Source organism: Micromesistius poutassou, assembly GCF_964030765.1.
Source record: "Micromesistius poutassou genome assembly, chromosome: 3".
Lineage (NCBI taxonomy): Eukaryota > Metazoa > Chordata > Actinopteri > Gadiformes > Gadidae > Micromesistius > Micromesistius poutassou.
This window is the reverse complement of record NC_140273.1, coordinates 1,326,764-1,339,263: the sequence shown is the minus strand read 5'-3', so window position 1 is coordinate 1,339,263 and position 12,500 is coordinate 1,326,764. Positions and strand designations below refer to the sequence as shown.

The window sequence follows — 12,500 nt, the reverse complement described above, 5'->3', positions numbered from 1 at the left end:
TAACTCCTGGCATAATGCAGAGCGCTTAATACCAGCACCATCTGTGGAGATGCCTTGAGTTCTGAGCAGCAGGCAGGTGCAGTGAATGTGTGTGTGTGTGTGTGTGGATATGACTCTCTATGTAGGTCTGTGTATATAAGTGAATGTTACCAGAGAGAGAGAGAGAGACAGAGGAGAGAAAGAGAGAGAGAGAGAGAGAGAGAGAGAGAGAGAGAGAGAGAGAGATGAGGAGGAAGAGAGACAAACACAATAATCCAAACAACTTTTTTATTGTTAATTTTCACCATCATAAAATATTAAATGTGTGCACTTCTATGTGTTGCGTGTGCCATGTGTTTGTCTGTGTGTGTGTGTGTGTGTGTGTGTGTGTCTGTGCGAGTGTGTGTGTGGTCCGGCGGCCGTACCGTAGCATCGGTGTTGTCCTCAAACTGCTGCCTGACGAAGCTGTCGAAGGGGTCCCAGTGCGCCTCGGTCAGGTTCCCCCCCACCGCCCACACGTAGCAGAACATAAAGGTCTGGCACAGCACGCTGTTCAGGTGTTGGGCCCCCTGACGCACACACACACACACACACACAGATAATAACACATACACACACATACATATACACAGACACACACACAGACAAACAGAGACAGACACAGACACACACACACACACACACACACACACACACACACACACACACATAATAACACACACACACACACACATACATATACACAGACACACACACACAGACAAACAAACACAGACACACACACACACACACAGACAGACACAGAGACACACACACACACACACACACACAAACACACAGAACACACACACTCACAAACATACATACACACACAGATAACAACACAGAGACAAACACAAACACACACATACAGACACAAACACACACACACATACACACACAAACACACAGAGAAAGACGTAGACAAACTTGTTGAATGAAATCCAGAATCATCCAATCCTCCATTTCAATGATCCACTGCATTTAAACGGTCTGTTTATCCCACTGAGCAGTGCTGAATTATGATTGATCGAGTTTCTTTGGTAACGGATCTATGAGAGTTAGTGTGACGCATGGATCACCCCGTCACAGCCAGCGGTCCTAGACCATAAATAAGAGAAGGCTCTCAATGTACAGGCTACATTAAACATTCATATCCTTGACCTGTTATCACTGACGGCTCTGATGAATGGATGGGTATCTGATCAAATCAGATATCGCAGCACAGGATGAATGATAAGGTGCTACTGAATAACCGTGTGATTCTATGAAGCGTCAGAAGTGTTATTGCTCTTTCCTTTTACCATTTTCAGGTCGGGTCCCCCTTTGCCCAGCAACAGGGCCTCCAGCAGGCAGCAGAGGGTGGTGACTTTACTGATGTCCACCTGGCTGATGGCCTGAGCGCAGCGCTTCACCACAAACTGCAGGCCCTTCTCCACGTACTGCTCAAACAGATCCAGAACGTACGCACCCACTGCCTCTGGGAGCTGTGGAGGGGAGGGGAGGGAGGGGAGGGAGGGGAGGGATGGAGGGGGAGGAAGGGGGAGAGAAGGACTTACTGTATGGACTGAGGCTCCTTGATTATGTACTTGGCTGCTCAAACTCAACCGACACAGTCACATATGCCTCACGCTCCAGGGCAGCCATAACTCAGAGAGAAGAAAAGTGTCTGAATGAGGGGGAGAGAATGGCAGGCAGAGAGAGAGTGAGAGGGAGAGAGAGAGAGAGAGAGAGAGAGAGAGAGAGAGATGAGGAGGAAAAGAGACATAACGACCTAAAGACAGATCAAATAATCGGAGCAACTTTTGTATTGTTTGTATATATACCAACATAAAAGGGCTCAACTCAAGAATTTGTGCATACAGCCATGCAAGGCGACTGCCAGCTCAGGGACACCTCGACACTCAGCTAGGAGGAGCCGGGGATCGAACTAGCAACCTTCCGGTTACCAGCCAATCCGCTCTACCTCCTGAGCCACCTGCCGCCCCAGGACAGACTTCAGTGCCTGAGCTGATTTGCTAGGCAGAGGAGGAGGAGAGGGTAGGGAGTCTTTGTGAAGAGAAATTGCCTGTTGGCCCTCCATTGTGATGTTACTCTCAAGAGGCTCATGGGCAATGATCCCAACCGTCAGCTGTGATGTGCCATCGGTCCATACGCTGACACTAATGTGATGCTTCTTTATGTTCCCTGAATCTATATACAGAGGCACGCGCACACACACACGCAACCGCATCCACATCCACAGAAAGATGGGCACACAAGCACGCGAATGCACGATGCACTGAATAAAATGTAACATGAGTAAGAGGGGATACTGGAGAGGAGGCAGTTTCAAAACATCAAAGGTCATTTATCAACCATGGCTGGAAGTGAATCGTCCTTCTGCTTACTAAAACAAAACTTTAGCTTTCAAACAAAACTTTTGCCACTTTCACTTTTCACTCATTTTGGATGCATTGTCGCCATATGAATACATCTGTTACATACATACATGTTTTTCTGATTTTAATTTTGTCCGTCTTTTTTTATTCTCTATTGGAAGTGATTTTAAATCTCAATGAGACTTTTATCTGGTTAAATAAAGGCTTAATAAAACAAATTAGAAAAATGGAAAAGAGCCATTGGGAAAACGCCCCCAGTGGCAGCGGCCGGTAGTACCTGCTCTCCCAGCCCGCTGAGCCAGGTCTGGACGTAGGGCTTCCACTTGAGCTCGTCTGGGTCGATGTACACCATCCCACAGCGGCTAACAGTGGCTGGAGACGCCACCGACAGGTCCTGGACCTACACACACACACACACACACACACACACACACACGCACATAAACACACACACACACACACACACACACACACACACACACACACACACACACACACACACACACACACACACACACACACACACACACACACGCGCGCATGCACAGACATACACACACACACACACACACACACACACAAAATGTTCAGAAAGGAGAAGTAATTACCTTTTTCCCCGACCCTATTAAGAAAATGTGTTAAATGAACCAGTGCTATTCAATTTGCACACAGGCTGATTGCTTCCTATTATTATGGTGTGATATATCATGAGAATAGAAGGGAGGAAGTATACATTGGCTATATATATACTGTATATATATATTTATATACATTGGATTATTATACAGAATGCTGTGTTTCTCGTAAGTTGGAAAAGTGAACCCTCACTTAAAGCTAGGGTAGGCAATTATTTTTAGAAGGTTTTGAGAGTGTCGTTGATAAGATTCTTGTAAACGGAGAAAGCGTTACGGGCTGGACAGCTTTTACTGTTTGTAGACAATATCAGTGATCAGATGCGATTGCAATGATACAACTATTGAAATCACTGTTAATCAGCATTGACTACAGATATGTCCAGGTCATTTGAAGCTATGAGCCAGAGTTCAACCTAGACTCACACTTACTGTATGTTGTACGTCCTGGCACAAATAATACTTATCGTCGTGTGGCGTCTTATCCTAGCTATCTTTGTTGTGTACGGGGAATGGGTTAACCTAGCGATTGTTAGTGCTTGGCCCTACACGTAAATGTAAATAGTTCTAATGTTACACGTGGCCACCATAACAGAACCCGTGTCACCTCAAACAGCATGTGTATGGTCGTGCTGAGCTTGATGCGCTCTCTCTCTCGTTCTCTGTCTCTCTCGCTCTCTCTCTCTCTCTCGTTCTCTCGTTCTCTCTCTCTCTCTCTCTCTCTCTCTCTCTCTCTCTCTCTCTCTCTCTCTGTTACCTCAAACAGCATGTGTATGGTCGTGCTGAGCTTGATGCGCTCTCTCTCTCGTTCTCTGTCTCTCTCGCTCTCTCTCGTTCTCTCTCTCTCTCTCTCACCTCAAACAGCATGTGTATGGTCGTGCTGAGCTTGATGCGCTCTCTCTCTCTCTCTCTCTCTCTCTCTCTCTCTCTCTCTCTCTCTCTCTCTCTCTCTCTCTCTCTCTCTCTCTGTCACCTCAAACAGCATGTGGATGGAGTTGCTGAGCTTGATGCGCTCGCTGTTGGCCAGGCACAGCATCTTGTTGTCGTCCAGCACGGTGTTCATGTTCTCGATCCACAGCGCGTCCACCGGCCCGTCGCTCACGATCCACTGGTGGTCGCCGCTGGCGTCGCCGGCCGCCGCCCGAACGCTCAGCGCCATCAGGCCGTCACGCCACTCCAGGGTCAGAAAGTTGACCTGGGGTCAGAGGGGAGGGAGGGGGGGGGGGGGGGGGAGGGGGGGAGAGGGAGGGAGGAAGGAGAGAGAGAGAGAGATTGAATACAGACACAGTGCTTATGTATTGTGGTGGTGTTCCGCTGTGCATAAGGGAGAGAGAGAGAGAGAAATGGAAGATGATCTCTGCATGCTTCGTGCTTAAGAGTCTTAATGCACTCGAGGGAAGGGTTTTGGATAAAAACAAATCCGACAATCTGCATTTAGTTATACGGACGCAGTGGGAGAAAAATCCAACCACAACAACAACGGCAACAACAAACAACAACAAAACGTGAGCGGGAGGAGCATTGGAAGTAACCATCTGTCTGGATTTCCACTCCTCAAAACACCAATGAAGAATGAACAATGAAGCCCTAATTAGAACCGCAGAGTCGCTCACCAGCTCCCGCAAAAGACTCAAGACTCACCCCTCCCACCCCCCTCTTACACACTTATTGTATATTGTACTTCCTGGCCCTTAAAAACAGTCCTTATCATTGTGTAGCGTCTTATCCTAGCTATCTTTGTTTTATACAGGGAATGGGTTAACCTAGTGATTGTTAGTGCTTGGCACTCGTTTCTATGAACATCCTTACTGTACCGACAGCGATATATATGTATATATATACTGTATATTGTTGTTTCTCTTTCTTCTGACAAACATACTTATTGTAAGTCGCTTTGGATAAAAGCATCTGCTAAAGGCCCTCAATGTAAATGTAATCCAGACTAATGAATGGTTAATGAATCTCTAATCCAGACTAATGAAGGATTAATGAATCCCTAATCCAGACTACTAGAGGGTTAATGAACCCCTAATCCAGACTAATGAAGGGTTAATGCATCTCTAATCCAGACTAATGAAGGGTTAATGAATCTCTAATCCAGACTAATGAAGGGTTAATGCATCTCTAATCCAGACTAATGAAGGGTTAATGCATCTCTAATCCAGACTAATGAAGGGTTAATGAATCTCTAATCCAGACTAATGAAGGGTTAATGAATCTCTAATCCAGACTAATGAAGGGTTAATGAATCTCTAATCCAGACTAATGAAGGGTTAATGAATCTCTAATCCAGACTAATGAAGGGTTAATGAATCTCTAATCCAGACTACTGAAGGGTTAATGAATCTCTAATCCAGACTAATGAAGGGTTAATGAATCTCTAATCCAGACTAATGAAGGGTTAATGAATCTCTAATCCAGACTACTGAAGGGTTAATGAATCTCTAATCCAGACTAATGAAGGGTTAATGAATCTCTAATCCAGACTACTGAAGGGTTAATGAATCTCTAATCCAGACTACTGAAGGGTTAATGAATCTCTAATCCAGACTAATGAAGGGTTAATGAATCCCTAATCCAGACTACTGCAGGGTTCATGAACCAGGAGAGGCCCACCTCTCCGTAGAGCTCCCCCATGGTGACCGACTTGGGGTTGAGCACGTGGGTGTGGACGGGCAGGTAGAAGGGGTTGGTGGCGCCGTGGCCGGCGGCGTGCAGCGCCTGCAGGGCGTCGGCCAGCACCGTGTACACCGTGGTCTTCCCCCCGCCGGTGGGGCCCACCAGCATCACACCGTGACGCACCATCATGGTCTCATACAGCTGGATCACCTGGTGGGCGGGGGGGGGGGAGAGGGAGAAAGAGAGGGAGAGAGGGAGGGGGAGAGGGAGAGAGGAAAGAGAGAGAGAGGGGCAGAGAGAGACAGAGGTAGATGTGGAGAGAGAGAGAGAGAGAGAGAGAGGTAGAGGGAGGGAGAGAGAGAGAGAGAGAGAGAGAGAGAGAGGGAGGGGGAGAGGGAGAGAGGAAAGAGAGAGAGAGGAAAGAGAGAGACAGAGGTAGATGTGGAGAGAGAGAGAGAGAGGTAGAGGGAGGGAGAGAGAGAGAGGTAGAGGGAGGGAGGGAGAGAGAGGTGGAGGGAGAGAGAGAGAGGTGGAGAGAGAGAGAGAGAGAGAGAGAGAGAGAGAGAGAGAGAAAGAAAAAAAAAAGCAAACAAGGAAAAATACAAATATAAATTGAAAAAGCTAGTTTTTGCATGACTGCCTTTTGTGTTACCATTGCAGGTCACTTTGTGTTGTGGGCACTGTCACACTCGAACAAAGCTAAAAACGGAACACGCGCGTCGCGTCACGTTGAGTCTGTATATATCTCGGTGTGGTTCAGCGGTCCTCCTCCTGGCCGCGGCCCCAGGCTCACCTTGCTGGTCATGCCGGCCAGAGGCTGCAGGTTGCGTCGGAGCAGGGCCTCCAGGATGGTGGAATGCAGCACGCCGTAGTCGTGAGCGGGGATGGAGACCCCGGGGAACAGGTCGGACAGGATCCCCCTACACACACCGCCGTGTGTAATGCATCACATGTTAATGCACACACACATACAAAGACACACATCCATGTTTAATGCATCACATGTTAATGCTCCCACACACACATACAAAGACACACAGCCATGTTTAATGCGTCACATGTTAATGCTCACACACACATACAAAGACACACAGCCATGTGTAATGCGTCACATGTTAATGCTCACACACACATACAGACACACAGCCATGTTTAATGCGTCACATGTTAATGCTCACACACATACAAAGACACACAGCCACGTTTAATGCGTCACATGTTAATGCTCACACACACACACACATACAAAGACACACAGCCATGTTTAATGCATCACATGTTAATGCTCACACACACACACACATACAAAGACACACAGCCATGTTTAATGAATCACATGTTAATGCTCCCACACACACATACAAAGACACACAGCCATGTTTAATGCATCACATGTTAATGCTCACACACACATACAAAGACACACAGCCATGTTTAATGCATCACATGTTAATGCTCACACACACATACAAAGACACACAGCCATGTTTAATGAATCACATGTTAATGCTCACACACATAGACACACACCCATGTTTAATGAATCACATGTTAATGCTCACACACACATAAAAAGACACACGCAACCATGTTTAATGAGTTACATGTTAATGCATACACACATACAAAGGCACACAGACAAAGACACACAGACAATGACACACTCCCATGTTTAATAAATCACATGTTAATGCTCACACACACATACAAAGACACACAGCCATGTTCAATGAATCACATGTTAATGCTCACACACGTAAAAAGATGTACAGACAATGTGCAATTAAGTGTGCAGTGAAGTGCGCAACAACTTGCCTGTCGACATGCGCACAAATGCACCCGCAAACACACACACCACCTTGTGTGTGTGTGTGTGTGTGGGGGGGGGTTGTTTACATTATAGGACATCACAATATAGAGGAGGAGTGCTATTATACTTTAATGAGAACCACTGGAAGTCATGTAGTCCCATGGGGTGTTGTTTGTGTGTGTGTATGTTTGTGTATGTTTGTGTCTGCATGTGTGCGTGTGGATGTGCGTGTGTCTGCGTGTGTCTGCGTGTGTTGATGTGTACCTGCTTGTGTGTCTGTGTGTGTGTGTGTGTCTGCGTTTGTGCGTCTGCATGTATGTTTTTGCGTGTATGTGTCTGCGTGTGTGTGTGTCTGCGTGTGTGTGCGTATGTGTGTGTGTGTGTGTATGTGTTTGTGCGTCTGCATGTTTTTGCGTGTATGTGTCTGCGTGTGTGCGTGTGTGCGTGTCTGCGTGTGTGTGTGTGTGTGCGCGTGTGTGTATGTGTATGCAACCGTGTGCCTGTGTGTGTGAGTGTATGTGTCTGTGTATGTGTGTGCATGTGTGGTCTGTGTGTGTGTGTGTCTGCGTGTTTGTATGTGTATGTGCGTGTCTGTGCGTGTCTGTGCGTGTACGTGTGTGTGTGTGTGTGTGTGTGTGTGTGACTGGAGGATCCTACCCAAACAGCACGGCGTCGTCGGTGAGGAACTTGGGGAGGTTGGAGTCCCTCAGGGCCCGGATCAGAACCACGTCTTCACTGAGGTCAGGGTTCTCTCTCTTCAGAGACCTGGGGGCCCACAACACATCGCTTATAGAACAAGAAGAATAGAAGAATAACATAACACAATACCATGACACAAACAATAAGGCCACGGCATTAATCCCTGGAGATGCATTTTATGCTTAGAATTCTATCCGTCGTCAAGGAAGAGGATTAGTGCCACGTGGGATTCTTTTTTTGCGAGTTCTGACTTTAATCTCAGAAATCTGACTTTAAAATTAAATAAAAACTCAGAACTCCAAAAAAACGCACGTGTCCCTAATCCTCTTCCGTACGTCGTTAACAATGCAAGTGAAACTGGCTCTTTATTAACAACGCATTTCTATTTATAAAAACGTTAAATGTAAGACTGTGTCCCACTGTCAGGATCACGGGAGGTGCTTCGCAAACCACCACAGTCACACAAATGAGATTAAAGTTAACACAACAGATTAATGGACATGAGGCGCTGCTAATGGGCGTAATTAGCTCATAGGAAGTACGCTGGGAGTCGAGGTCGGAGTCTTTCGTCCCCAGAATGCGCTCTAATGGCTGCTAAATCAAGTCCTATAAAACACATTAAGACGGAGCCAGGAGTTGTTACAGTGGGAGCGTCGGGGGGGGGGGGTAACACATGCAGATGTGTGTTCTGTGAGGAGAGGGACGGACCCTGGAGGAACCATAACAATCACACCGCGTCTCCATGGATCACAGACCAATTACCGAGGCTGCCTTCGAGGTCTGCCCCGCAACACACTTAAACACACACAAACACCCACATATCGAACAACACACTTAAACACACACAAACACACATATTCAACGATACACTTAAACACTGCAACACATACACACACACACACACACACATCAAACAATATACTTAAACACTGCAACACACACACACACACACACACATTAACAAAGCAACACAAATACACACCCTAGAACGCACTTAAACACATAAAAAGGCAACGAGCACACACACGCACACAGAAACACACAGAAACACACACACACACAAACATAAACTAAGCAACACAAATACACAAACCCTAGAACACACTTAAGTACATAAAACAGGCAACGCGCACACACACGCACGCACACACACAGAAACACTGGGGGAACATTGGCTGGGCTCGCAGAGCGAGTCGTTTATTCACCCGGCAGTTATTTTAAGTGTGTCCCCCACAGTCCCCCCCGCCCCCTCTCCATTGTAAACACTTCACACATGCACTAAAGGAAATCAGCTTTTATGACATTATCCTGCGGCCGTTATTCTGAAACACGTCCGTAACAGGGAGAGGAAAGGGCAGCAGTGAGCCAGCAGCCCACTGACACGGAACTGCCTCCTTAAATATACACGAGGGCATGGTTTACTTTCACTTCCTTACATACACAGGCACAGATACACACACTGTGTATGTGTGTGTGTGTGTGTGTGTGTGTGTATATGTATGTGTGTGTGTGTGTGTGTGTGTGTGTGTGTGTGTGTGTGTGTGTGTGTTTCTAGGTACACAGATAGGTACACACACACACACACACACACACACACACACACACACACACACACACACACACACCCTTCAGAATGGCCCTCAATTTGTACAATGAGTGAATCCATTCCTAATTACAGCCTGCAGTGTTAACGAGAGCCCTCGTCTCACTGTGACAGCTCAAGGTGGGGCGGCGCCTCCCACAGCTGCTCCCATTGGTCGACCAACAGACACAGGTTCGAGGTGAGTTATATGTTAATCAAGATACTCCTACGGAGAGTACTAATGGCAGTGGTTCAATGTTTTAGCCACATGGATACTGAAGAGAGAAAGAGCCATGTTTGCACATTTCAAATAAAACGTATTAGAAGGTAAATCGTGGCCATACTCATCCCCGCTCACACACTCACTGCCGTGACGTAATGATGGACCTAAAATATCACAAAACTAATTACCTAATTACCTGTCTGAGTTTCGTCTGGGATTAATTATCCCACACGGTTAATTATGGCGTTTGTATGTCGGTGTGTGTAATGTGAAGAGGCAGGTTTGATTATGAGCATTGGAGCATGTGGGAATGCTCAGATGCATTCACACATGTATCTTTGCTAATTGTTAGCCTGTCAGAACGTTCCTAAGTGTATGTGCCAGTGTGTGTTTTTGTGTGTGATTGTGTCTGTCTGTCTGTGTGCGTGTGTGTGTGTGGGTGTGTGTGTATGTGTGTGAGTGTCTATGTGTGTTTGTTCGTGTGTGTCTATATGTGTGTGTGTGTGTGTGTGTGTGTGTATATGTGTGTGCACATAATATGCGTGCGTGGGTGCATGTGTGAGTGCGTGCATGTGTGCTTGCGTGTGTGTATGCATGCGTGTGTGCGTGTGTGTCTGTGTGTGTGGATGTCTCTCTATGTGTGTGTGTGTGTGTGTGTGTGTGTGTGTGTGCATGAGTGTGTGTGTGTATCTGTCTGTGTGCATGTCTGTGTGTGTGTGTGTGTGTGTGTGTGTGTGTATGAGTGTGCATGAGTGTGTGTGTGTATCTGTCTGTGTGCATGTCTCTGTGTGTGTGTGTGTGTGTGTGTGTGTGTGTGTGTGTCTCTGACCCTGCCATGACCAGGACCGATTTGACGGCCCTCATGCCGAAGTCGTAGTGGTCCTGCTGGGACAGCTGTTCTGAGCACAGCTTGTACATCTGGGTCATCTTCCTGGCCAGCGTTTTGCTCGACTCAAAGCCCTCTGAGTACAAGATCACCTAGGACAACAGAATGGACCCAGTGGGAAGAGAATGGAACAAACAACACGTATTTTAGGTTAGCTTTCTTCTAATAAAGTCATGTGACATTGATTATCTACCCTCCAGAAATACATCTCTGTGATTCGGATGTGTGATTGTGTATTCGGTTTGCACTCGTTTGATTTCTTGTAATGCTGTCGGCTACAACGCATAAACAAAGTTTGAGTGATTGAAAGAGGTTGTTAAAAAACAACAAAGTGTAGAGTGTTGGATATCGCCACACATAACCACAACCACACCGACACACCGACACACACACACACACACTCCCACCCAAACACACACACACCACCCCAGACCCCACCACACACATACCCCCACACACACTCACAATCACCACCCCACGCCCTCACACACACACACACACACACACACACACACACACACACACACACACACAGACCTCTGCGATGAGGGCGTAGTTGGGCACCATCATGGCGATGGGTCTGAACAGGGCCTTGAGGTTGTCGGGGAGCTCGGTGCGGCCTGCGTAGCCGGGGTTCATGGTGATGAAGGCGGCGCACGACATCACCAGGTTGATCTCACGGCCCTCGAACATGAACCTGGACAGCTGGAGGAGGAACACGCATGGACGGCGTTGGGGATTCCTACGCGTTTCAATGTGCGTGGAGTCGCTCTGACCGGAGGGGGAGACCTTCTGAAATGCTCCTGACTTAATTGTGTTAAATTGTTGATTCAATTTAACTATTTAATTTAGGGAAAACAAGTTATACACTACCGTTCAAAAGTTCTGAGTCATTTAGAAATGTCCTTAATTTTGAAAGAAAAGCCTTGTTTTTTTCAATGAAGATAACATTCAATTAACCAGACATACAGTCTAGACATTGTTTATACGTTCCCAAGGTCTTGCGATTGCTTTACCTGACAAGCTGCCAAGAAAAAGTTGTGAAAAAATTGTATTAAAAAAAATATATATATTGTATTCAACATCGAGCAGCAAATGTTTTTTTTAATTCTACTTGATAAATGACTTAGAAGACCAGTAAATTATCAAATTAAAACTTGGTCAATTGTTGTAGGAGTCAGGCAATCTTGCTCCGTACAGGTCAGAGGCCTACAGGTAGAATGCAGATCACACTCCTCGCCTTTTGGCGAGGAGTGGACCATCCAAGCCAGCCTACTGCCCATTAGCAAGTGAAAAAGCCACACTAAATGCATAAAAACGTCAACTTTGATCAAATGACTAACCATTGCAACTGAGCAATAAGTGCTTTAACGACTCACAGGTGTTGCTGTTCATGGTTCATGGCCCATGCGGGTCTGAGGAATCGCGACAGCTACCAATATGACATGGTAAATGGACTGCATTAATATTGAGCTTTTTGTGACCTCTGGCCAGTAAAAGAGCTGTACAATTCATGCCTCACATTCACTCGTTCATTCACCGACTGCGGTGTGAACCGTGCAAGGCCTTGCCTCCTCATCGCCAACAGCTGGGGTTACACTTGGCTGGGAGGATCTGGGGATCGAACCAGCAACCTTCCAGTTGCCAGAC

General features: G+C 46.6%; 1 protein-coding gene across 1 annotated transcript in view; it reads right to left on the bottom strand.

Annotated features, from left to right (window-relative positions):
* The window catches only part of LOC311340446 (dynein axonemal heavy chain 6-like), a gene marked incomplete at both ends in the record, with an annotated part of 83,812 nt that overhangs the window by 47,929 nt on the left and 23,383 nt on the right, over nucleotides 1-12,500 (bottom strand). The window contains 9 exon segments of the mRNA XM_084465340.1: nucleotides 405-548; nucleotides 1,323-1,505; nucleotides 2,677-2,799; nucleotides 4,005-4,226; nucleotides 5,648-5,860; nucleotides 6,444-6,570; nucleotides 8,118-8,225; nucleotides 10,794-10,942; nucleotides 11,388-11,555. Coding sequence (XP_084321466.1) covers nucleotides 405-548; nucleotides 1,323-1,505; nucleotides 2,677-2,799; nucleotides 4,005-4,226; nucleotides 5,648-5,860; nucleotides 6,444-6,570; nucleotides 8,118-8,225; nucleotides 10,794-10,942; nucleotides 11,388-11,555 — 1,437 coding nt within the window.